The sequence below is a fragment of the Ahaetulla prasina genome, chromosome 5 (genome assembly GCF_028640845.1).
Source record: "Ahaetulla prasina isolate Xishuangbanna chromosome 5, ASM2864084v1, whole genome shotgun sequence".
NCBI lineage: Eukaryota > Metazoa > Chordata > Lepidosauria > Squamata > Colubridae > Ahaetulla > Ahaetulla prasina.
Window position 1 is genome coordinate 2,893,608 of NC_080543.1, and position 26,429 is coordinate 2,920,036.

The 26,429-nt window shown below is 44.2% G+C and overlaps 2 protein-coding genes across 3 annotated transcripts; one reads left to right on the plus strand and one right to left on the minus strand.

Moving 5' to 3' along the window:
* Nucleotides 1–1,089: 1,089 nt before the first annotated feature.
* Nucleotides 1,090–19,206, minus strand: PAAF1 (proteasomal ATPase associated factor 1). Its single transcript, XM_058185399.1, has 12 exons — nt 18,939–19,206; nt 17,055–17,095; nt 14,791–14,894; nt 12,990–13,079; nt 12,164–12,262; nt 11,816–11,966; nt 8,524–8,718; nt 7,576–7,667; nt 5,752–5,867; nt 4,414–4,496; nt 3,117–3,199; nt 1,090–1,593 (listed from the first exon to the last, which is right to left on the minus strand). The coding sequence occupies exons 1-12, from the start codon at nt 19,061–19,063 to the stop codon at nt 1,516–1,518; spliced, it is 1,257 nt and encodes a 418-aa protein (XP_058041382.1). The 5' UTR covers nt 19,064–19,206; the 3' UTR covers nt 1,090–1,515.
* Nucleotides 18,983–24,794, plus strand: LOC131199544 (cytochrome c oxidase assembly factor 4 homolog, mitochondrial). 2 transcript variants are annotated; one of them, XM_058185412.1, is made up of 2 exons: nt 18,983–19,119; nt 24,314–24,794. In XM_058185412.1, exon 2 carries the CDS (start codon nt 24,324–24,326, stop codon nt 24,576–24,578), a length of 255 nt encoding a protein of 84 aa, XP_058041395.1. In that variant the 5' UTR covers nt 18,983–19,119; nt 24,314–24,323; the 3' UTR covers nt 24,579–24,794. The 2 variants fall into 2 exon arrangements, with proteins under 2 accessions (XP_058041395.1, XP_058041394.1); XM_058185411.1 differs by having other exon boundaries at nt 19,084–19,222.
* The last annotated feature ends 1,635 nt before the right edge of the window (nt 24,795–26,429 follow it).

Consider the following 26,429-nt stretch of genomic DNA (forward strand, 5'->3'; position numbering starts at 1 on the left):
GATAAGAAGGCCCCGGCTGCGGTGAGATCGGACGAGACACAACAGTGATCCTGATGTGAACCGGTATTAAAGGTAAGTAGAACCCACCCCGATACACACACACATAGTGTATGTATACACACATACACACACATAGTCCTTGACTTACATTTCACTTAGTGACAGCTCACAGTTACAACGGCACTGAAAAAAGTGACTTATGACCATTTTTCCCACTTATGACCTTTGCTGCATCTCCATGTTCATGTGATTTACATTTGGATGTTTGACAAATGACTCGTATTTATGACGGTCGCAGTGTCCCGGGGTCACGTGATCCCCTTTTGCGACCTTCTGACAAGCAAAGTCAACGGGGAAGCCGGATTCACTTAATGAACGTGTTACTCACTTAACAAATGCAATGGATTCACTTAACAAATGTGGCAAAACTCACTTAAGAAATTTCTCACTTAGCAACATAAATTTTGGGCTATCTCTATCTATCTATCTATCTATCTATCTATCCATCCATCCATCCATCCCATTCTTTCTCTTAACTAGTTCTATCATGCTTGTCTATCATCTATCCATCCATCCATCTTTCTAAATAGCTAGCTCACTCTATCTATCTATCTATCTATCTATCTATCTATCTATCTATCTATCTATCTATCTATCTATCCATCCATCCATCTCTTTCTAAATAGCTAGCTCTATCTATCTATCTATCTATCTATCTATCTATCTATCTATCTATCTATCTATCAATCATCCATCATCTATCTATGCAATACTATATATGCAATATCTATCTATCTATCTATCTATCTATCTATCTATCTATCTATCTATCTATCTATCTATCTATCATCTATCTATCATATAGCAATACACACACACACACACACAATCTTGGCTTTTTTTAAAACCATATCCAGGAGGCCCCACTGTTTCTGCCTTTTCAGATCCCAGTTGAGATACGGTCAAGAGGGGCTTGTGGTTACCTAAAAGAAATTCCTCCCATGGGGTCATTTATCCTGGCCTCTCCTCCCTCTGGTCAGTTCCTTTGCCCTGGCTTAAGAATCATCAAAAGATGAGGAGGAAACCCCCTTGTGGCTTTTCTAAATGCGAGGTGGCCTTTAATAGTAAGAAACCTTCAGAGCAAAAATTTTCAGGCGTCCTGTGTCTCGTTTTCGCAGGAATACCCGGTTCAGCCCCGAGTTCAGGTGAGGTCTTCTTAAAGTCATACCTGTCATCAGCTCCGTTCAAGCGACTTTATAGCTAGAGCTGTGTTTTCTGAAGGTGGGCCGCTTTAAGAGGGGCGGACTTCAACTCCCAGAATTCCGCAGCCAGCATAGCATAGAATTCTGGGAGTTGAAGTCTGCCCCTCTTAAAGCGGCCCAGCTTCAGAAAACACAGCTATAGGTGACTGCAAACAAACTTCCCCGTTGGCCCCTTTCCAAGCAGTCATTGAGAGAAATCCCTGAACTAAATAAATCCAGCGTTTGCAATCCGTTGTTGGCATTTCCAGAAGGATCAGAGATCGGAAAGCTGGTATCTCCGAAGAATCCCATCTCGGCAACAGGTATAGATTTCTTTCCCCCAGGGAGCTACCTAGAGAAATCAGAAAAAAAATATATCTCAGCTCATATGGTTTCCGACGACACCCTGGTTGTCTCCCCTTTGATGTACAGGTAGTCCTTGGCTTATGACCGCAATGGAGCCCACAATTTCCGTGGCAAAGCGAGACATTTGTTATGTGAGTTTCGCCCCATTTCTCAACCTTTCTGGCCACCGTTGTTAAGGGAATCACTGCAGTTGCTAAGTGAGTCACACGGTCTACAATTGAGCCCCAAATTTATGTTGCTCAGGGGGAAACTGGTTGTTCTGTCTCCGTCCTCACTTTGGAGTAATGAGCTGGCCTACAGCCAGTGGTTACACGGCTCCTATCAGTCCTGGCCGAGAAAACGCAGCTGCCTGCCAAAAAGTTCAAACAGATTAAGACTTCAGCTCACTTCAACACGATTCAGCTAATTTGCTTCCCATGGAACTGAGAGCAGTCCCAAAGCTCTTTATATATCCTGTGGGGTGGGGCTCCTGCCCCACCCTTCCCTTTGATGACGCTGCCTCTCTAATCTTCTGAAGCGCGGGTCGATCCAGGCTTGATTAGTATGATTATCAGCTGCATCTGTAGGCGTAGCCTGAGGAAGGGAGGACTCAGGGGATGTCGGCCTCATTACGTCCTCCGACTGGCCTGGTTCTGGCTCATGGAGCCGGGCCAAAGGAATCGGTGCTCCTGAGGTAAGCCTTACCAGCCCTTCCCCCTCACTCTCGGAGTCACTTTCGGGCATGGGGCCAGGTTCGGAGGCTGGAGCCACAACACTGATTGAGTTTTGCCCCTTGTTACGACTTTCCTTGCCACCGTTGCTAAGCGAATCACTGCAGCTGTTAAATCAGTAACACGGTTGTTAAGTGAATCTGGCTTCCCCCATCGACTTTGCCGGTCAGAAGGTCGCAAAAAGGGATCACGTGACCCCTGGACACGGCGACCGTTATAAATGTGAGTTGCCAAGCATTCAAACTTTAATCAGGTGACCATGGGGATGCTGAGACAGTCGTTAAGTGTGCAAAAAAGTGCTTCGGTCACTAAACGAATGGTTGTAAGTCGAGGACCACCTGTGCAGTTATTTTTAATGTTATAATATTTTATCTGTACATCCTAGGAAGGAAACGGCAGTTTCTAAATTTAATAAATAAATAACTTTATTTTCCCCATCTGGCCGCGCAGAGAAATCGTAAGACGTATGCCATAGTGACGGATACGAAGTATACGAAAACAAATAAGAAGTTTCTCTTTATAAACAGATTAACAGAATTGGAAGGGACCTTGGAGGTCATCTAGTCCAGGGTCTCCAACCTTGGCAACTTTAAGACTTGTGGACTTCAACTCCCAGAGTTCCTCAGCCAGCAAAGCTACACCATCACAAATCATATGGTTCTTGATTTTATATCCTCTATCTAACACTTCCTTCCCTCTTTCGGTTTTTGGGGTAGGACCCCAATTCCTTTTTTATTCCTGCCACATGTCCTTTCTTTGCTCAAAGTAAATCATGCTGAAAGTTGTGTTTTAAACCCACCTTGTACACAGGATCACAGTCGGATCCGGTCAGTTCGAGCACGTGATCGAGATCCTGCTGCATAATAAAACAAGTCCCATCACCTGCAAACAGGTAAACAATTAAATTCTGCATTTGGTTTCTGCAAATGCTATTTTTTTTATATACTTAACATTTCTGTTTTTGTTAAGTCTCTTGGAGTTACTTGGGATAGTGAGATTGGTGGTATATAATTACCTCTAGAACTGTCTGGTTTGCTTCTGCAACCCAACAAGACAGACACAGACTTCAGAGGATCATTAGAACTGCAGAAAAAACAATGGCTACCAACCTGCCTTCCATGGAGGACCTGTATACTACACGAGTCAAAAAGAGGGCTGTGAAAATATTTACAGACTCCTCGCATCCTGGACATAAACTGTTTCAACTCCTACCCTCAAAACGACGCTATAGAGCACTGCACACCAGAACAACTAGACACAAGAAGAGTTTTTTTCCCGAACGCCATCACTCTGCTAAACAAATAATTCCCTCAACACTGTCAAACTAGTTACTAAGTCTGCACTACTATTAATCTTCTCATCGTTCCCATCACCCATCTCCTTCCAATTATGACTGTATGACTGTAACTTTGTTGCTTGTATCCTTACGATTTATACTGATACTGATTGTTTCTTGATTGCTTATTTGTTCCCTATGACTATCATTAAGTGTTGTAAGTGTTGTACCTTGATGAAGATATCTTTTATGTACACTGAGTGCCTACGCACCAAAGAAAAATTCCTTGTGTGTCCAATCACACTTGGCCAATAAAGAATTCTATTCTGTTGTTCTATTCTATTCTATTCTATTCTATTCTATTCTATTCTATTCTATTCTATTCATATACATTTAATAAAGGACCCTCTAGTTATATCCACCCGACCAACCAGAGCAGGAAGGCAGGGGATGTTAGGAGTCCCCACTTTTAAGGAGCTCCATCTGGTGGGACCAAGAATAAGGACTTTCCTTGGGGTGGCTCTCTCCCTGTGGAATATCGACCCTGCAGAGACAAGACTGGTCCTGTTGTGGCCCTCGGATGATGAATAGGTTGTGGGGAGGAATTTGGGCCAGTCCTGAAGTCTGGGGAAGGCTCTGACGGATGCTCTGCGTCGGAAGCGGAGAGAGAGCCAGGGCCGTCCAATATTTCCCAGCTGCCTTTGCAGTCGGAGATAAGTAGGGAAGTGGGGCTATTGGGTTTTGTATTGGAGGTTACTCTGAGAGAGAGAGACGGGCATCCATATAGATTTCTTTACCAAAGAAATAACAAATAATTCACCTTGGCTGGCAATAAATCCATCTTTGTAAGGCATCAGTGAAAGGACCGGAGCGCCTGATCTCTGGATCACTCGAATGGGAGCTCTGGAAAACGGAGAAAGAATTCAATATTTAAAGGTCTAGATCAGAGCTCTTCAAACTTGGCAGCTTTTTAGACTGGTGGGTTTCAACTCCCAGAATTCTGGGAGTTGAAGTCCACAAGTCTTAAAGCTGCCAAGTTTGGGGGGCCCCCTGGTCTATATGGAGGTGCTCCATCATCCAGGCCATGGTTGTCCGAAAGGTGTTTTTTTTTCCCCCCCCCCAAAAGGCGATTGGACTTTCTTGATTTTATTTTTTCCCCTTCGAAAACGTTTCGCTTCTCATCCAAGAAGCTTGGATGAACCGAAGAAGCTTCTTGGACGAGAAAGTGAAATGTTTTCAAAGGGGGTGGGTGGGTGGAAAAATCAAGAAAGTCCAACTGCCTTTTGGGAAAAAAAATCACCTCATATTTAGGGCAAAATCTTCACCTTCACCTTGACTCTGTGGGTTAGAATTCTGGTTTTTGAACGGGCCGCTTTCACGAGCTGAGCCTCGGTCTCTTTGCGCCCAATGCCTGAGCAAATTTATCCATTTCTACAACCCTCTCAGCCTAACACCGATCTACTACAGGTAGTCCTTGACTTACAACCGTTCGAACTTACAAGGGCACTGAAAAAAGTGCCTGATGACCGTTTTTCACACTTACGGCCGTTGCAGAATCCCTGGGATCACGCGATTAAAATTCAGAAGCTTGGCAACTGACTCATATTTATGACGGTCGCAGTGTCCCGGGGTCACGTGATCCCCCTTTTGAGACCTTCTGACAAGCAAGGTCAATGGGGAAGCCAGGTTCGCTTAGCCATCGGGTGACTAAATTAACAACTGCAGTGTTTCACTTAACGGCTGTGGCAAGAAAGGTCTTAAAATGGGGCAAAACTCACTGAACAAATGTCTCACTTAGCGGCATAAATTTTGGGCTCCATTGTAGTCGTAAGAGGAGGACTAGCTGTATATGAAAACATAGTTCAACGGACAAAACCAACAGCCAAATTAAGCTTTGAAAGAGGGCATTACGATTACCTTTGAAATATATTTATCGGTATTCAGCTGAAGGGGGAGTATAATTTATGTATATATGTTTGTTGGGGGGGGGGTTCTGCACAATTTTGTTTTGTTGTTTGTATTCCTTTTTTTTTTCTTTTTTTCTTTTTGCAGTTCTGTATTTTAATGTTTTGAATAAAATAAAATAAAAATTGGGGTGGGGGAGGAAATAAGGAAATGGTCGCTGGATTTTTCCAAAGCGGCTGGGAATCTCACTCACTTGGTGTTTCTGACATCCAGCTGGTAGATGCTCCCATCCTGCGTCCCTCCCAGCAGATACGTGTTGGAGAGGAAAGTGCAACAGTTGAAAGCAGCCAAACCGATAAAAAGAAAAATCTAAGGAGGAAATCAGAGAAAAATGTGGTTTGAAATCCAATCTAACTCCCTTCTAGCACTGATGATGTTCCCTAGTTGGGTCATGAAACGTCTGCAAGAAAACAGCCCAGCTCAGAGAGCACCAAGGAGCCCACAGTTCTCCTCCTCCTTCTTCTCTACCACCAGTCTTCTTCTTCTTCCTCCTCCTCCTCTCCACAAACCCACCTCCCTTCTAGCACTGATGATGGTACCTAGTTGGGTCATGAAACGTCTGCAAGAAAACAGCCCAGCTCAGAGAGCACCAAGGACCCCATAGCTCTCCTTCTTTTCCTCCTCTACCACCAGTCTTCTTCTTCTTCCTCCTCCTCCTCTCCACAAACCCACCTCCCTTCTAGCACTGATGATGGTACCTAGTTGGGTCATGAAACGTCTGCAAGAAAACAGCCCAGCTCAGAGAGCACCAAGGACCCCATAGCTCTCCTTCTTTTCCTTCTCTACCACCAGTCTTCTTCTTCTTCCTCCTCCTCCTCTCCACAAACCCACCTCCCTTCTAGCACTGATGATGGTACCTAGTTTGGTCATGAAACGTCTGCAAGAAAACAGCCAAGCTCAAAGAGCAATAAGGACCCCATAGCTCTCCTTCTTTTCCTTCTCTACCATCAGTCTTATTTATTTATTAAACTTTTATACCGCACCATCTCCCGCAGGACTCAGGGCGGTTCACAGCCATATTAAAATGCAACAATATAATAAATAACAATATAAAAACAAATTAAAACTAAATATTTTAACGGCCAAATCACTAAAACGGTAGAAACCGATTTAAAACCCATTTAAAATTTCACTAAAATATTTCTTAGGCTAGTCCAGCTCGCTGAAATAATAAAGTCTTATTCCTCCTCCTCCTTCTCTCCACAAACTCCACTCCCCTTCTAGCACTGAAGATGTTACCTAGCTGGGTCACGAAACATCTGCAAGAAAACCACCAAGCTCAGAGAGCACCAAGGACCCCCCAGTTCAACCCTGAGCTACAAATATTGAATTCTGAGGTGTAGCCAATGTATTGGCTTCAGTTCTCCTCCTCCTCCTCTCCACAAACCCCACCTCCTTCTAGCACTGATCATGTTACCTAGCTGGGTCACGAAACGTCTGCAAGAAAACCACTAAGCTCTGAGAGCACCAAGGACCCCTCACTTCAGCTCCGAGGTGCAAATATTCTCCGATTAAAAGTAGAATTCTTTCATGGAAGATAACTCAAAAGTGAAATCAGTTCATCTCACAAAGGCTGATTCAGATCGGAGGGCCTCTGTGGCTCAGACTGGTAAGACAGTCTGTTATTAACACAGCTGCCTGCAATTACTGCAGGTTCTAGTCCCACCAGGCCCAAGATTGACCCAGCCTTCCATCCTTTATAAGGTAGGTAAAATGAGGACCCAGATTGTTGGGGGCAATAAGTTGACTTTGTATATAAATATACAAATAGAATGAAGACTATTGCTAACATAGTGTAAGCCGCTCTGAGTCTTCGGAGAAGGGCGGGGTATAAATAGAATAGAATAGAATAGAAATGCAAATTAAAAAAAAGAAAAGCTCAGCTGAGCTGCTTTGGAGCAAAATTCCCCCCCACTGCTTTCCCCTTATTCTGTTTTGAGATACATTTCCAATCAAAGACAACCAAGACAAAGGAAGAAAATTGGCCCCCTTATCCCAAGCGGGGAAGGGATCTTACCGGCTGCCTGCTTTGTAAGCCCACGCCTTGCAATTTTTTGTCCTCCCGAGCCAACAGCAGCAGCTTGCCTTCCGTGCCAACTTCGCGCTCACCTGTAGTGGGAAGAGAGAGAGAGAGAGTTTGGTCTCATGCAGGGAACGGCGAACTTGGCGGCTTTTAAGACTTTGTGGACTTCAACTCCCAGAATTCACCAGCCAGCATGCCTGAAAAGTTGCCAGGTTTCCAGGCCCCATGGAAGGTTAAAAGCCCAGGCACCCAGGAGTTCTAGCTCTGGGAGCTCTAGTTCTAGCTGAAGTCTGCAAGTCTTCAAGTTGCCAGGTTTGGAGACCCCTGGTCTAGCAGTTAAGGCATCAGGTTAAAAGCCAGGGAACTGGGAATTCTAGTCCTGGGAGCTCTAGTTCTAGTTGAAGTCCGCAAGTCTTCAAGTTGCCAGGTTTGGAAACCCCTGGTCTAGTGGTTAAGGCATCAGGTTAAAAGCCAGGGAACTGGGAGTTCTAATCCTGGGAATTGTAGTTCTAGCTGAAGTCCGCAAGTCTTCAAGCTGCCAGGTTTGGAGACCCCTGGTCTAGCGGTTAAGGCATCAGGTTAAAAGCCAGGGAACTGGGAGTTCTAGTCCTGGGAATTGTGGTTCTAGCTGAAGTCCGCAAGTCTTCAAGCTGCCAGGTTTGGAGACCCCTGGTCTAGCGGTTAAGGCATTAGGTTAAAAGCCAGGGAACTGGGAATTCTAGTCCTGGGAGTTGTAGTTCTAGTTGAAGTCCGCAAGTCTTAAAGTTGCCAGGTTTGGAAACTCCTGGCATACTGGTTAAGGCATGCGGGTAGAAGCCAGGCACCTGGGAGTTCCAGTCCTGTCTGAAAACAAGCTTCTGGTTTTCGGCACGATTCAAAGAGAAGCTTGGTCCTGCCCTGCATTTAGAAGAAAAATCAACCCGTTGCAATGTCATCACTTACTGGGAAGTTCTTCGGGGGATCCCAAGTTTAAAGAGTTGTCCGTTGCATTCAGAGCAATCCCATTGATGGGAGAGCCGCAATCGGCTACGATGCCCAGGCAAGTCGATCGCCCACAATCCCAAAGGCGCGCCGTGCCATCCCGCGAGCTAGAGACCACGTTCCTGCCCCTCTCCACAATGGCCGTGTCCAGGATTCCTGCAGCACCATAAAGGAGAAATATTAAACTGTATGGTTTCTACTTAGAAAAGACAGAGTTGGATAGGATACTCATGGGAACAGAGGATAGAGTAATTTAAAAAATGCATAACTTTTTATTGGATATTGAACTAGAGGAAGAACAAGTAAAGGAAACGATGATAGCCTGGGCAAAGAACTTTGGCTATTCAATTGATCTAGATAAATGGCAACAGTTATGGGAAAGGAATTACACATTAACGATGTCCACAGCATATAAAGAAAATCAATATAAAATGTTTTATAGATGGCATATGCCCCCTGAGAAACTGGCAAAAATGTTTAAAGATAAATCAGCTAAATGTTGGAAATATTACCAGTTACCAGGATCTTGTTATCATATGTTGTGGACATGCCCAGAAGCTAAAAACTATTGGAATAAAATTAAGATATGGTTGGAAGAAATGATACAACAACATATTGATTTAAAACCAGAGCTGTTCCTATTGGGTATCCTCCCAGGGTACTGCAATGGTCCTAAGTATGAAAAACAATCATAAGTCACCATTCTGTAAAGCCCTAGTAAGACCACACCTAGAGCATCCAGTTTTGGTCACCACACTATAAAAAAAGACGTTGAGCCGCTAGAAAGAGTACTGAGAAGAGCAACCAGGATGATGAGGGGAGTGGAGGCTAAAACATACGATGAACAGTTGCAGGAACTGGGCCTGGCTAGTCTAGGGAAGAAAAAGACCAGGGGAGACAGGATAGCCATCTTCCAATATTTGAGGGGCTGCCACAGAGAGGAGGAAGGGGGTCAAGCTATTTTGCAAAGCGCCCGAAGGCCAGACAAGGAATCATGGATGGAAACTGATCAAGGAGAGATTCAATCTAGAAATAAGGATAAATTTTCTGACAGTGAGAACAATCAACCCATGGAACAGAAGTTGCCTTCAGAAATTGTGGGTGTTTCATAACTGGAGGCTTTCAAGAGGAGACTGGACTGCCATTTGTCAGAATAGAATAGAATAGAATAGAATAGAATAGAATAGAATAGAATAGAATAGAATAGAATAGAATAGAATAGAATAGAATAGAATAGAATAGAATAGAATAGAATTTTATTGGCCAAGTGTGATTGGACACACAAGGAATTTGTCTTGGTGCATATGCTCTCAGTGTTACATAAAAGAAAAGATACGTTCATCAAGGTACAACATTTACAACACAATTGATGATCAATATATCAATATAAATCATAAGGATTGCCAGCAACAAGTTATAGTCATACAGTCATAAGTGGAAAGAGATTGGTGATGGGAACTATGAAATGATTAATAGTAGTGCAGATTCAGTAAATAGTCTGACAGTGTTGAGGGAATTATTTGTTTAGCAGAGTGATGGCCTTCGGGAAAAAACTGTTCTTGTGTCTAGTTGTTCTGGTGTGCAGTGCTCTATAGCGTCGTTTTGAGGGTAGGAGTTGAAACAGTTTATGTCCAGGATGCGAGGGGTCTGTAAATATTTTCACGGCCCTCTTCTTGATTCGTGCAATATACAGGTCCTCAATGGAAGGCAAGTTGGTAGCAATTATTTTTTCTGCAGTTCTAATTATCCTCTGAAGTCTGAAGTCTGAAGAAATGGTGTAGGGTCTCCTGCTTGGGCAGGGGGGTTGGGCTAGATGACCTCCAAGGTCCTTTCCAACTCTGTTGCTCTGTTAAAGACGAAGCTGGCATCTGACAAAACGGATTCTGTTTTTGCACAAAACTGGAGAACAGAGAAAATGCCCCTGGAAGGAGAAGCTATCAAAAAAATATTAGATTGTGCAGAAATGAATAGATTAACTTTGATGATCAAAGAAAGAGAGGATTCAGAATATTTTAAGATATGGGATCAATATTACCATTGGTTAGAAAAAAGATATAGATAAGCAAATCGATAGCTATGTAAGAAAATGGTATAGTTAGAATATTATACTTGTGAAAAAAGTGTAATAGATTAAACTGAAGTGAAGAAAGAACAAAAAGATGGAGCCGTGAAGAAAACACTGAGATGTCACATGGAAGGAATGACTGATGTATTAAATGTTTGTTTTGTGTATAAAATAAAATAAAAATTATGGGGGAAAAAAGGTCCCTTCCAACTCTTTTAATCTGTATCTAATCTGTACTTAATTTCAGTGCCGTTGTAAAGTCGAGGACCACCTGTTCATCTGAGCGTGAACTTATTTTCCAAAGCACCAGAAGGCAAGACACGAAGTAATGGATGGAAACGAATGTAAAAGCAACCTAGAACGAAGGAGGAATTTCCTGACAGAACAATCGTCCAATGGAACGATTTCCCTCTAGAGGTTGTGGGAGCTCCATCCCTGGAAGCTTTCAAGAAGAGACTGGACAGCTACTTGTCTGAAATGGTATAGGGTCTCCTGCTTGAGCAGGGGGTTGGACTAGAAGACCTCCAAGGTCCCTTCCAACTCTGATGATGTTCTATGTTCTGTCTGCTGCAAGGCTAACGGATTGAGCCACACAGGACAACTGAACTGAGAACATTTCATCAATTTATATATAACAGAGTTGGAAGGGACCATGGAGGCCTTCTAGTCCAACCCCCTGCCCAGGCAGGAAACCCTACACCATCTCAGTCAGATGGTTATCCAACATTTTCTTAAAAATTTCCAGTGTTGGAGCATTCACAACTTCTGAAGGCAAGTCACTCCACTGATTAATTGTTCTAACTGTCAGGAAATTTCTCCTTAGTTCTAAGTTGCTTCTTTCTTTGATCAGTTTCCACCCATTGCTTCTTGTTCTACCCTCAGGTGCTTTGGAGAACAGCCCGACTCCCTCTTCTTTGTGGCAACCCCTGAGATATTGGAAGACTGCTATCATGTCTCCCCTAGTCCTTCTTTTTATTAAACTAGACATACCCAGTTCCTGCAACCGTTCTTCGTATGTTTTAGCCTCCAATCCCCTAATCATCTTTGTTGCTCTTCTCTGCACTCTTTCTAGAGTCTCAACATCTTTTTTAACATCTTATTTCTTCTAACTTCAGCCATATATGCAGCTGGCTTAATTCAATTCAACTCTGGGCTAACTCCAGCGCTCATTTCTCTCCAGGCAGGTACCTGCTTTGTGTCCTTGAAAAGTTGCGACGCAGCTACCGTCCTGCGCAGACCAGATCTTTAGCCTGGCGTCCATCCCTCCGCTCAGCACCACAATGCCCGATGGGAAAAATCGACAACAATTCACATCGTATACGTGACCTTCCAAATTCCTCTGCAAAGAGAATGAATGGAGCACATTATCAACAGATTCCATGCTTGCTAACTGGGACCAGAAGTTATGGTCCTGCTCAACAAGGCGGTTGTTAAAACGAGTCACAGCGCATAGCTGGCTGGGGAATTCTGGGAATTGAAGTCCACCCCTCTTAAAAGTGGCTGAAGTTGAGAAGCACTGGTTTAAGCAAGACTTACTCTAACTTCTCCATTAGCGGCTTGCCAAATTTTCATAGTGCTGTCGGCGCTGGTGGATACGCCAAGCCCGCCTCCACTCGAAATGTCAAGGCAAGTGATCTAAAATTAAGAGCAGTGAGAAATAAACAGGTCGATCGATTCTCCAAAGCACCTGAAGGCAGAACAAGAAGATGGAAATGAATCAAGGAGAGGAGCAACTTAGAACTAAGGAGGAATTTCCTGACGGTGAGAACAATTAATCAGTGGAACAACTTGCCTCCAGAAGTTACGGATGCTCCAACTCTGTAGGTTCTTCAAGAAGAGATTGAGCAGCCATTTGTCCAGACTGGTATAGGGTCTCCTGCTCGAGCAGGGCATTGAACAAGAAGACCTCAAAGGTCCCTTCTAATTTTGTTATTCTGATAATTTATTTTAATCTTAGAGGGAAGAGAGGTTTTATGGAGACAGGAAAATGTCACTCGGTCCTGAGAAAGTAGTAGAAAGTGTGAGAAAGGGACTCAGAACAGTCCCAACTTAACCTCATGAGCCTTTCTGAGCCAGCAAAGGTTTGGGAGATGCTTTCAAGATTCTGTTAATGTAGCCTCTATTGCTGGAAATGTAGGCAGTCCTTAACATACGACCGTAATGAAGCCTGACCATGACAGTCCTATGTCATAACAGCTGTGAAATGGGTCAGTCTTATGACTGCAGAGGAGGTCATTAAGCAAAAATCGCAGTAATAAAATGAACCACGGCTTTGCTAAAAATTATAAGGTTTTTTTTTAAAAATCCTGACTTTATTTCTTTTCAATAGTCCTTTCAAACCAGGCGGTAAAAGAATACGTACACTTTTCTGATGGATCCTGCAGAAGGAAGTATAGGGTGCCAGAAATTTGCTAGAGGTGTTTTCCCGCAAGCAGGAGACAAGCAAACTTTTCTGAAGCAGATAAAAAAGGAAAATTGATGTAAAGGTAAAGATTGAGCAAATGCAGATTATCTCAACCTACCTTCCTTCCGTCTACCTATCTACCTACTCATTCTCCTTCCTTCCTTTCCTTCCTTCCTTCCTTCCGTCTATCTATCTACCCACTCTTTTTCCTCCCTTTCTTCTGTCTACCCATCTACCACTCTCCTTCCTTCCTTCTTCCATCCATCCATCCCAAAGTCTAACAATTTGGAGATCCATCTGGACTATCAGTAAGCAAGGTAAGCAGCCACACACAATAGGTTTTGCAGCATGCGGTCAAAAAAAGGCAAGACAGTGTCATATTTTATTGATTATTTATACATATCCTACCTGTATTATTTTTATGAATAACTCTCGTACTCAATATTCTTTCCTCCTCTTATTTTCCTCACAACAGCCCTGTGAGGTGGGTTGGTTTGAGAGGGAGTGGTCCAAAAATCACCCAGCTGGCTTTCATGCCTACGGCAGGACTAGAAATCACTTCTGGTTATTAGCCAGCTGGCTTTTGCACCTAAAACAGATCTAGAACGCGTGTCGTGATGATTGGCCCAAAGTCACCCAGCCGGCTTTCATGTCCAAAGCAGAATGAGAATTCACCTGGCTTCTAGCCTGGCACTTTAACAACTAAATCAAACTGAATTTCCTCCCATTTCTTCTATTATTTTTTTTCAGGTTCTCTCAAAAGGACTCAAAACACACAGTGGGTTTTTAGCATAGTCATCATCCTCTTTTAGAATATAGAATAGAATAGATTTTTTATTGGCCAAGTATGATTGGACACACAAGGAATTTGTCTTGGTGCATAAGCTCTCAGTTTACATAACAAGACAAGATACCTTCATCAAGGTACTTAACAGCCCCATAATCCCTTGAGGGATGGTGGAATCTGGACAACTGAATGGAGTTAAGTGTTTACTGGTCGGATGCCTTTCCTGTCACCAATATATTCCCAGTGTGCCCAGAGAGAAAAATTTCTGCCTCTACCTAGGATTGAACTCACAGCCTCCTGATTGTGAGGCGAGAGCTCCACCTCTAGGCCCCCTTACCACTCAATTTTTAGCATAGCATAATAATGGATTGATGATGGCTCAGCAGACTAAGTCTGTCTGTTATTAACAGCAGCTGTTTGCAATTACTGCAGGTTCAAGTCCCACCAGGCCCAAGGTTGACTCAGCCTTCCATCCTTTATAAGGTAGGTAAAATGAGGACCCAGATTGTTGGGGCAATAAAAGTTGACTTTGTATATAATATACAAATAGGATGAAGACTATTGCTTGACACAGTGTAAGCCGCCCTGAGTCTTCGGAGAAGAGCGGGATATAAATTCAAATTAAAAAAAAAAATCTGTCACATGTACCTGCATAGTCAACCTGTCTTCTTCCTCCCATCTCCCTCCCCTCACATTTAAATCCTCCATCAGTCTAGCCCAATATTTATTTCTCAACCGTGGCGACTTTTAAGCTGTCTGGACTTCAGCTTCCAGAATTCTCCAGTCAGCTGTGCTGGCTGGGGAATTCTGGGAGTTGAAGTCCAGGTAGCTTAAACCTGCCACGGTTGAGAAATTCTGGGTCCTGCATTGGATGAAGTGATCTGTGCGTCCCAAATGCTTCTGCCTTTCCGTATAATATAATTATTATTTTTTTGGAAAAAAATATTACCAGACTCTGTTTTTCGACAATACCTTAGTTATTGCACTGACTTCAAATCCTTCGGAGGCTACAATTTCAGGAATCCCATCTGGGCTCAAACCATGACAGGTCAAAGTTCCATATAAAGTTGATTTCCCTATAGGAGAAGAAGGAACAATATTGTTGGAAATGGTATACCGTCCCCTGCTTGAGCAGGGGGTAGGGCTAGAAGACCTCCAAGGTCCCTGCCAACTCTGCGATTCTGTTAGATTAGATTAGATTAGATTAGATTAGATTAGAATAGAATAGAATAGAATAGAATAGAATAGAATAGAATAGAATTTTTATTGGCCAAGTGTGATTGGACACACAAGGAATTTGTCTTGGTGCAGATGCTCTCAGCGTACATAAAAAAAAGATATGTTCAGAATAGAATAGAATAGAATAGAATAGAATAGAATTTTTATTGGCCAAGTGTGATTGGACACACAAGGAATTTGTCTTGGTGCAGATGCTCTCAGCGTACATAAAAAAAAGATATGTTCAGAATAGAATAGAATAGAATAGAATAGAATAGAATAGAATAGAATAGAATAGAATAGAATAGAATAGAATAGAATAGAATAGAATTTTTATTGGCCAAGTGTGATTGGACACACAAGGAATTTGTCTTGGTGCAGATGCTCTCAGCGTACATAAAAAAAAGATATGTTCAGAATAGAATAGAATAGAATAGAATAGAATAGAATAGAATAGAATAGAATAGAATAGAATAGAATAGAATAGAATAGAATTTTTTATTGGCCAAGTGTGATTGGACACACAAGGAATTTGTGTTGGTGCAGATGCTCTCAGTGTACATAAAAGAAAAGATACCTTCATCAAGGCAGCTGTGAAGTGAGTTTTGTCCCATGTTACCACCTTGCTTGCCATAGCTGTTAAGTGAATCCCTGCTGTGGGTTAAATTAGTAACGTCGTTAAGTGAATCTGGCGTCCCCCATCGACTTTGTTTGTCAGAAGGTCGCAAATGGGGATCACGTGACCCTGGGATATTGCGACTATCACAAATAGGAGCCAGTGGCCACGCGTCTGAATTTTGATCACATGACCCGGGGGATGCTGCAACAGTCGTAAGTATGAAAAGCAGTCATAAGTCACATTTTTCAGGACCATTGTGACTTTTGAATGCTCATTAAATGAATGATTGTAAGTCGAGGACTACCTGTAACCACCTCTTGAATCAGGGGTCTCCAACCTTGACAACTTTAAGACTTGTGGACTTCAGCTTTGCTGGCTGAGGGATTCTGGGAGTTGAAGTCCACAAGTCTTAAAGTTGCCAAGGTTGGAGACCCCTATCCTGAATGAAATGGCCCCATCCGGTCCGCAAGCCAATCAACAGAGCCAAGCTTTTACCAACGGCCCAAAAGGATGGGGGCAGATCTCACCTGGGAAGGGTAGGTCTGATATCCAGGTTTACACAGCCTCCTTAGCTATCATTCCTGCATATAAGCCACCATTCCTGGATTTGCACAGGTGACCACTGACAACCAAACCCCAACACAGGTGGTGTGTTTTGGTTATTTTGATCCCAGGGATCTAATAATAATAATAATAATAATAATAATAATAATAATAATAATAATAATAATAATAATAATAATAATAATAATAATAATAATAATAATAATAATAGGCGCTGACAAGATCGCCATTGGTCAGCTGCAGAAGGCCACCTTACTGGGATCTGCTCGCATAATTCGCCGATACATCACGCAGTCCTAAACACTTGGGAAGTGTTCGACTAGTGATCTGTGATATGAAATCCAGCATAGTTATCTCGTTTGCTGTGTATACTGTCATAATAATAATAATAATAATAATAATAATAATAATAATAATAATAATAATAATAATAATAATAATAATAATAATAATAATAATAATAATAATAATAATAATGCAGATCTGAGTTTACAAACTCATAACTCTTTGGATCTTATGATTTATGTTGATTGCAAAAAACAGTCATAAGACACTTTTTTCATTGTAACTTTGAACGGTCACTAAATGAATGGTTGTAAGTCAAGAATCACCTGTATTGGGAATCCCAAAACCTGATGCAAAGAATTCGGACCATACCACGTAAGCCATAATTCCAAGTCTGGGCAGGTCTAATTTAAGATGGAAGCGGTGGGCTTAGGCGGATACTTTACACAAGGCATGTAACATCCAAGTAGGGATGGAGGAAAAGGAAGAACCAGAACTCCTTGGCAGAACCGCTCGAGAACAACAGGAGAGGCTGATATTTCTCACTCACCTGGACTCCTGCAGCTCAGCCAAACCTGCTCCTCATTTTTCCTAGAAAAGTGGGAGAGGAATAAACCATTAGCCCAGAATCAGGTGATATGGGAGACATATAAATTTAATAAATAAAAGCAATAATTGGAAGGGCTGTGCTGTTGCATCCCCATGGCCAAGGGCTTCCCTACCTGTAAAGTAAATGGGTTTATTGCAATCTTTGTCAAATTTGGCAATTTTTAAGAGATGCGGACTGCAACTCTCAGAATTCCCCAGCCACAAAAGCTACCAATCCATTGGTAGGGAACAGGAGCAGAAGGGGGTCTGAAGCCCATTGTGGCATGGCTTGATGGGAGTTGTAGTCCCTGAGAGGGTTGCGTTGATTGCCTCGCTGTCTTCGCTGCCTTGGACTCTCAAACCCAGAAGGCTGGGACTGGTGGACCAAAAGACCCCCACGACAAGTTCACGCAGTTAAAAGCCCATTGTGGATGGGAATTGTAGTCCCCAAGGGGGCTGGATTGATTGCCTCAGGGTCTTCTCTGCCTTGGACTCCTGCACCCAGAAGGCTGGGAGAGGTGGACCCAGAGACCCCTAAGACAAGTCCAGGCAATTAAAAGCCCTTTGTGGATGGGAATTGTAATCCCTGAGAGAACTAAATTTTTTATTATTATTATTTGAATTTATATCCCGCCCTTCTCCGAAGACTCAGGGCGGCTTACATTGTGTAAGGCAACTTGGACTCCCGCACCCAGAAGGCTGGGACTAGTGGACCCAAAGACCCCCTAGACAAGTTCATGCAGTTAAAAGCCCATTGTGGCGTGGATGAATGGGAATTGTAGTCCCTGAGAAGATTGGATTGATTGCCTCAGGGTCTTCTCTGCCTTGGACTCCCGCACCCAGAAGGCTGGGACTGGTGGACCCCGAAGACAAGTCCAGGCACTTAAAAGCCCATTGTGGCACGGGTGCATGGGAATTGCAGTCCCCAAGAGGGCTGGATTGATTGCCTCAGGGTCTTCTCTGCCTTGGACTCCTGCACCCAGAAGGCTGGGAGGGGTGGACCGTGAGACCCCTAAGACAAATCCAGGCAATTAAAAGCCCATTGTGGATGGGGATTGTAGTCCCTGAGAGAACTAGATTGCCTCAATGTTCACTCTAACCTGGACTCCTCCACCCAGAAGGCTGGGTCTAGTGGACCAAAAGACCCCCAAGAAAAGTTCATGCAGTTAAAAGCCCATTGTGGCATGGGTGGATGGGAACTGTAGTCCCCAAGAGGGCTGGATTGATTGCCTCAGAGTCTTCTCTGCCTTGGACTCCTGCACCCAGAAGGCTGGGACTGCTGGACCCTGAAGACAAGTCCAGGCACTTAAAAGCCCATTGTGGATGGGGATTGTAGTCCCTGAGAACTAGATTGCCTCAATGTCTACTCTAACTTGGACTCCCGCACCCAGAAGGCTGGGAGAGGTGGACCCAGAGACCCCTAAGACAAGTCCAGGCACTTAAAAGCCCATTGTGGATGGGGATTGTAGTCTCTCAGGGTCTACTCTAACTTGGACTCCCGCACCCAGAAGGTTGGGAGTAGTGGACCCAAAGAGCCCTAAGACAAGGCCATGTAGTTAAAAGCCCATTGTGGCATGGGTGGATGGGAATTGTAGTCCCCAAGAGGGCTGGATTGATTGCCTCAGGGTCTTCTCTGCCTTGGACTCCCACACCCAGAAGGCTGGGACTGGCGGACCCAAACACCCGTAAGGCAAGTCCAGGCAGTTGCCTCCCACCCCACCCCCACCGCGGAGTCTCCGCTCCAATTTTCCCTTCAGGGATCTCCGGGTGGTCTCCCTTCCCCGCCAGGCACGCCGCCAACGCCGAGGGGCGTGGCCGGCGGCGCCGTGGGCGTGGCCTCCCCCACCTCAAGACCTGGTCCCAGTCGCTCTGGATCCGCAGCACCGGCGCCATCTTGGCCTCAGCCCCGCCCCGGAAGCCGCCGACGGGGGACCGCCCACCGGAAGGCCCTGGCGCCGCCCACCACGGCATCGGTTTGGCGCAAGCGGGAGGCCTGAGTGAGGCGGCAGTTGGAGGCGCTCGCGGAGGTGGGCGGGGCTTGGGCGGAGAGCCCGGCTTGGCCTACCTGGCAGGGCTGGCTTGAGGAGAGCGACCGCGCCGTCTCCCCTCCCCTCACCCCAACCCTGCGAGGTAGGCTTCTTTGGCGAGGGGAGGGGGGGGCGCTTCCTTCCCGATATTTTATTGGCATAAGAGGTAAAAAATCAGGTAGTTCGGTGATCTAAGTGGGCAGGTAGCCCCCCCCCTCCTTTGTGACCTTTGGACTTCAACTCCCAGAATTCCTGCTTCCTCTATTGAGTTTGCTTGTTGGCAACTCAGGAATTCTGGGAGTTGAAGTCCGTAGGAGTCATAAAATGGCCCTAGCTACTGACTCAGGAATTCTGGGAGTTGAAGTCCATATGAAGTCCATTGAGGGGCGTGCATAAGAGCACCAGCGTTCCTGTCCTAATGTTCCCTTTGGTTGTATTCATTTTGTGTGTTTATTTCATGCTTATACTTATATATGTTGTTTAGTATTTGTTTGAAAAAATAAATAAACAAATAAATAAATAAATAAATAAATAAAATGAGTCATAAAGGATTCATAGTTCTCAGGAATTCTGGGAGTTGAAGTCCACATGAGTCATAAGGGGGCCATAGTTGCCTATCCCTGATCAAAGGGGAAGCGAAAGATTTATTTGGCCCCATTTAAATTAATTGATTAAATCTTTATTGTCAGTGACCAACATATGTACAATGAGATTGGTTGAGCTACCTCAGTGCACCCCCCCACCCCCAATACAACTCAGGGTGAAAACAGAAAATCCCTAACCCAATAAATCATATTAACAAAACACCCAGTCCTATTGCACCAGTGCAGTAAAAGAGGGAGCATTACAATAGAACAGAATAGATTTTTTTAATTGGCCACGTGTGATTGGACACACAAGGAATTTGTCTTGGTTCATATGCTATCAGTGTATATAAAAAGAAAAGATACATTCGTCAAGAATCATAAGGTACAACACTTAATGATAGTCATAGGGTACAAATTTAACACTTAATGATACAACTCTTAATGATAGTCATAGGCTACAAATAAGCAATCAGGAAACAATATCAATATAAATCATAAGGATTGCCAGCAACAAAGTTACAGTCATACAGTCATAAGTGGAAAGAGATTGGTGATGGGAACGATGAGAAGATTAATAGTAGTGCAGATTTAATAAATAGTTTGACAGTGTTGAGGGAATTATTTGTTTAGCAGAGTGATGGCCTTCGGGGAAAAACTGTCCTTGTGTCTAGTTGTTCTGGTGTGCAGTGCTCTATAGCGTCGTTTTGAGGGTAGGAGTTGAAACAGTTTATGTCCAGGATGCGAGGGATCTGTAAATATTTTCACGGCCCTCTTCTTGATTCGTGCGGTATACAGGTCCTCAATGGAAGGCAGGTTGGTAGCAATTATTTTTTCTGCCGTTCTAATGATCCTCTGAAGTCTGTGTCTTTCTTGTTGGGTTGCAGAACCGAACCAGACAGTTATAGAGGTGCAAATGACAGACTCAATAATTCCTCTGTAGAACTGGATCAGCAGCTCCTTGGGCAGTTTGAGCTTCCTGAGTTGGCTCAGAAAAAAACATTCTTTGTTGTGCTTTTTTGATGATGTTTTTGATGTTAGGTGTCCATTTTAGGTCTTGAGATATAGAACCTAGAAATTTGAAGGTCTCTACTGTTGATACTGTGTTATCTAGTATTGTAAGAGGTGGTAGTATGGGAGGGTTTCTCCTAAAGTCCACCACCATTTCTACGGTTTTGAGTGTGTTCAGTTCCAGATTGTTCCGGTCGCACCACGAGGCTAGTTGTTCAACCTCCTATCTGTATGCGGATTCATCATTGTCCCGAATGAGACCGATCACTGTTGTGTAATCTGCGAACTTCAGTAGTTTAACAAGCAAGATTTAACGTGGATGGGAAAGTTATTAATTATTATATCTATAGATACAGATAGTTGTATATGTGGATATGTATGTAGATAAAGATATTAAGTAGAACCTATAGTTGCAGCATCCAGGGGCCTCAACCCCTACTTTGTGTTTCGATAACTGGTAAGATGGCTTCCACCTCTCACAATACTAGACAACACAGTATCAACAGTAGAAACCTTCAAATTTCTAGGTTCTATCATATCGCAAGATCTAAAATGGACAGCTAACATCAAAAACATCATTAAAAAAGGACAGCAAAGAATGTTCTTTCTGCGCCAACTCAATAAGCTCAAACTGCCCAAGGAGCTGCTGATTCAGTTCTACAGAGGAATTATTGAGTCTGTCATTTGCACCTCTATAACTGTCTGGTTCGGTTCTGCAACCCAAGAAGAAAAACACAGACTTCAGAGGATAATTAGAACTGCAGAAAAAATAATTGCTACCAACTTGCCTTCCATTGAGGACCTGTATACTGCATGAATCAAGAAGAGGGCCGTGAAAATATTTGCAGATCCCTCGCATCCTGGACATAAACTGTTTCAACTCCTACCCTCAAAACGACGCTATAGAGCACTGCACACCAGAACAACTAGACACAAGAACAGTTTTTCCCCCCAAAGGCCATCACTCTGCTAAAGAAATAATTCCATCAACACTGTCAAACTATTTACTAAATCTGCACTACTATTAATCCTCTCATAGTTCCCATCACCAATCTCTTTCCATTTATGACTATGACTATAACTTGTTGCTGGCAATCCTTATGATTTATATTGATATATTGACCATCAATTGTGTTGTAAATGTTGTACCTTGATGAACGTATCTTTTCTTTTATGTACACTGAGAGCATATGCACCAAGACAAATTCCTTGTGTGTCCAATCACACTTGGCCAATAAAAAATTCTATTCTATTCTATTCTATTCTTAAAATAATAACAAAAAGAGAAAATGTGGTAAGGCTGATGCTATTAAAACCAAGCAAAAAATTATTTTTCATTGCCTGATGCTCCTGCTAATTGGTCTAATTGAGTTAGGCCTGGAGCCACTGGCAGTCAGCAACCACTGCCAGTCTTTCATTAGAGAGCTTGTAGGTCCCTGTCCCTTCAATAGATCCTTAATTTGGGGGTAATTAGCTGACATTCTGAGGCTAATGGAGCAGTTTGTCCTGGCTTGTTTGTGACTTGATCAGTTTGGGATTGCCATTGCCAAGTAGCTTGTATAAACCCACAGCCTGCTTCTTTCGTGTAGGGGAATAATAACATTATTTTGAGACAAAGGAAAAGGAGTACAGGTAAGTCCTTGACTGTCAACGGTTCGCTTAGTGACCATTCAAAGTTACGACGACACCGAAAAAAGTCACTCATGACCATTTTTCACACAACCGTTGCAGTGCCCCCATGGTCACGTGATCACACTTCAGATGCTTGGCAAGTGACTCGTATTTACGACGGTCGCCGTGTCCCGGGGTCAGGTGATTCTCCTTTTGCGACCTTCTGACCAGCAACGCCAATGGGGAAGCCAGATTCATTTAACAACCGTGTTACTAATTTAACAACTGCAGCGATTCAGTTAACCACCGTGGCAAGAAAGGTCGTGAAAGGCAGCCAAACCCACTTAAATGTTTCACTTAACGACAAATTTGTTGCACGGTCACTAAATGCACTGTTGTAAGCAGAGTACTTCAGTTTAAGTACTATTGGTATTCTTTTTTTCAATGCTATTGTAACTTTGAACTGTCGTTAAATGAACGCTTGTAACTTGAATCAGTAAAAGAAAACTGTAGAGATTCTCAGTCATCCAGGTTGTGGTTTTGTCCCAAAGGTGCTTTTTTCAGGAGGCAATTGGACTTTCTTGTTTTTCTTTTGAAGACGTTTCACTCCTCATCCAAGAAGCTTCTTCAGCTCTGACAAGACGGTGGGCAATGGAGGGATTTACACTCCTTGGAGGCAGCTGGTCATTTGCATCCTTTTAGAGGGTCTGTTCTGTTTCCCTCCCCCTAATACTCCCAGCAAAGAGTCAGTCAGAGGCCTCCTTTTCTCCTTTTATTACATAGATACATGTCCTGGCCACGTCTACCCACCGGCCTGCCAAGTTTCTGGAGATAACGAGGAAATTATAGATAAGGCCAGAATTACTCACGAATAGATTCTTCCCTCCATTGAGACCGTTAGCTCGCGCCAATTCATTGCTTTGTCCAAGACAAAAAACCAGGAAGTCCCGCCTCCTATTTATAGTCTCTGCAGATGTCACTGCATGACAATTATGACTTGGCTTTGTCCCAACTCTTCCGCTGCTGCGCACGCCGATCACGTCTACGTAATCTTGCATCACTCCAAAACTGTTCTTGGGGCGTTGCAGGCTTTGCCGGCCCCATCTCCTCCCTTTGAGTGGGTGCCAGGGAGGGAAAGGGCTCAAGAGAAGCAGGGCTGGCCAGGTCTTCTCCCTCACTTTCTGAATCATCCGAGTCCAGGAGTCCGGGTCCAGGAACCTGGGTCACAACAGGGTCGTTGAGGCCACTTGGAGGTTTGTCTGTGTCCTCAGGGTCACCTGAGTGGTGCAAATGGTCCCTGTAGTCTGCAATTTTTTCCCCTCTGGAAATCCATTCCTCCTCCCACCCCATTCCAAGGGTCTTCATCCCAAATTATATAGCTCAAAGTCTGTAGAGATTCTCTGCCATCCAGGCCATGGTGGTACCAAAGGTGCTTTTTTCAGGAGGCAGCTGGATTTCTTTGGGTTTTTTTTTCTTTGAAGACGTTTTGCTTCTCATCCAAGAAGCTTCTTCAGCTCTGGAAGTGGTTCCAGAGTGCTTCTCCTCCAATAGCCTCAGCGACCCTCTAAAAGGATGCAAATGACCAGCTGCCTGCAAAGAATATCAATCCTTCCCTTCCCCACCGTCCACTCAGAGCTGAAGAAACTTCTTGGAGGAGAAGCGAAACGTCTTCAAAAGAAAAAAACCCAGAAAGTCCAGTTGCCTCCTGAAAAAAGCACCTTTGGGACATTTAAAGAAGTGTTGGGTTAGGGCAGGGGGTCTGCAAACTTGGCTCTTTTAAGACTTGTGGACTTCAACTCCCAGAGTTCCTCAGCCAGCTTTGCTGAAGTTGTGGAGTTGTGGAGTTGAAGTCCACAAGTCTTAAAAGAGCCAAGTTTGCAGACCCCTGGGTCAGGGGGTTCCAGTCTCACTTGGCTCAAGTAGCTTCACATTGGTATGGATACCACAAGGATTTTTTTTGTTAAGCAGCGGGGTTCTCCTTTCCACAGATCTGCCAGGATGTCCGGCCACAACTGGAGCCAGAAGACACAAACGAGGGAGGAAGAGGAGGAGGAAGACCCTTTTGACCAGATGATCCAGCGGACGGGCTGTGCCACTTTCCACTACGCCGTGATGGAGTGCATGGCAGAACACCAGGACTGGCGCAAGTGCCAGGAGCAAGTGCAGAGTTTTCGGGCCTGCATGACGGAACATCAGAAGCAGAAAGCGGAAGAGGTCAAGCGGAGGCAGAAGCTGCACCAGACCGCCAGCTGACCGAAGGGAAGCAGGGGAGTCGCCTGCTGGACTCCAAAGCTTCGGAGCAATGCGAGCCCAGCAGGGCTGGCGCTGGACGAAGCCACCATCGGTTGAGAAATTTGGAAAGAGCTAAATTTTGTAGACAAAAGATGTGTCCACCCTCAGACCCGTTAATACAAAAATGGAGCGGCGTCCTTTTTTTGCTTTTAATAAGATAAATGGCGTATTCTTTTCGTTGTTGGTGTCGTTCATTGTTTGAGGTATTGGCGATGTTTTTCTAATCTGGGCAAAAATCTCGGAGCGAAAAAAAGCAACGGGCAAGCGTTGCTGTTTTTCACTTATGGTGGGGGGGCAGGGCACAGGTATTTAACATAATAACAGAGTTGGGACCTTGAGTGGTGCGGATTGCGCTCTCTGGGTGCAATGAGAATATATCTGCTGAACGTAACTCCGCACTGGCGACAGGGAAGGGCATCCGGCCAGTAAACACTCTTGTTAGCTCCATTCAGTTGCCCAGACTCCACCCCGCAAGGGATTATGAGGTCATTAAAAGGAGATGATGATGAACAGAGTTGGAACCTTGGAGGTCTTCTAGTCCAACCCTCTGCTCAAGCAGGAGACCCAGCACCAAGTGCCCAAAGTGGAACACACACGCATTGCCACAGTGCCACAGACCCAAAGAACAGCTGGCTGGCACACACACATGCGTGTCTGCCAGCTGGTCTTCGTGCGTGCCAGAGCGCTAGAAAACCAAAGACCTGCTGGCCAGTGTGTGCATGCTGGTTTACAGGTTTCCGGTGCTCTGGCGCACGCAGAGACCAGATAGCGCACTGCAAACCAGAAGAGTAGCTGGCGACGGCTCACGTGCCCACGGAGAGGGCTCTGCATGGAACCTCTGGCACGCATGCCATAGGTTCGCCATCGCGGCCCTTGACCATTGCAGACAAAGATTAGTTGTCCAATCTTCTTTAAAACCTCTAATGTTGGAGCACAACGTCTGGTGGCAAGTCGTTCCACTTATCGATTGTTCTAACTGTCAGGAAATTTCTCCTTAGTTCTAAGTTGCTTCTCTCCTTGATCAGTTTCCACCCATTGCTTCTTGTTCTACCTTCAGGTGCTTTGGAGAATAGCTTGACTCCCTCTTCTTTGTGGCAACCCCTAAGATATTGGAATACTGCTATCATGTCCCCCCCCCGTCCTTCTTTTCGTTAAACTAGATTTTCCAGGAAACCTTTGTATGATTTCCGTATTGACAGCAACAGGATTCCCATTTATAAAAGCAGCTGTTTCAAAGGGTTTTGCTTTTAACAGACGAGGTCAGGAAAAGGGCCCTTGCAAGCATCCCTCTCTCGTAGGTGGAAGTGAAATTCTGTCCCCTAATTTGCTGCTAGGGACAAATAATCATTCAGTGTCTGTATTGTACAGGGAATTGGGTTGCTATACAGGCAGTCCTCAACCTACGGCCACAACTGAGCCCAAAAACTTCTGTTGTTAGGCGAAACATTTGTTAAAAGTGAGTTTTGCCTCATTTTACGACCTTTGCGGCCACCATGGTTAAGTGAATCATCACAGCTTTCCGTTTGATTTTGCTGGTCAGAAGGTCGCAAAACGGGGATCATGTGATCTTGGACACAGCAACGGCCGTAAGTATGAGTCAGTTGCCAAACTTCTAAACGTTGATCGTGTGATCATGGAGATGCTAAAAAAGGAATAAGTGTTTTCCAGTGCTGTTGTAACTTTGAACGGTCACTAAATGAACTGTTGTAAGTCAAGGACTGTCTGTAATTGCTTCTAGACGCCGCAGTGTTATGTTTGTGCTGGAAACGACTGCTTGGAGAGCATCACAATACATAAAAGAGTTGCCACAGG

Coding starts and splice junctions, on each gene's coding strand:
- LOC131199544 (XM_058185412.1), top strand. CDS start 24,324: ATGTCCGGCCACAACTGGAGCCAGAAGACACAAACGAGGGAGGAAGAG.
- PAAF1 (XM_058185399.1), bottom strand. CDS start 19,063: ATGCCGTGGTGGGCGGCGCCAGGGCCTTCCGGTGGGCGGTCCCCCGTC. Junction 4,497..5,751: donor CTGGATGTCAGAAACACCAA/GTGAGTGAGATT, acceptor TCCGTTTTCCAG/AGCTCCCATTCGAGTGATCC. Junction 1,594..3,116: donor ACTGTGATCCTGTGTACAAG/GTGGGTTTAAAA, acceptor TGATTTCTCTAG/GTAGCTCCCTGGGGGAAAGA.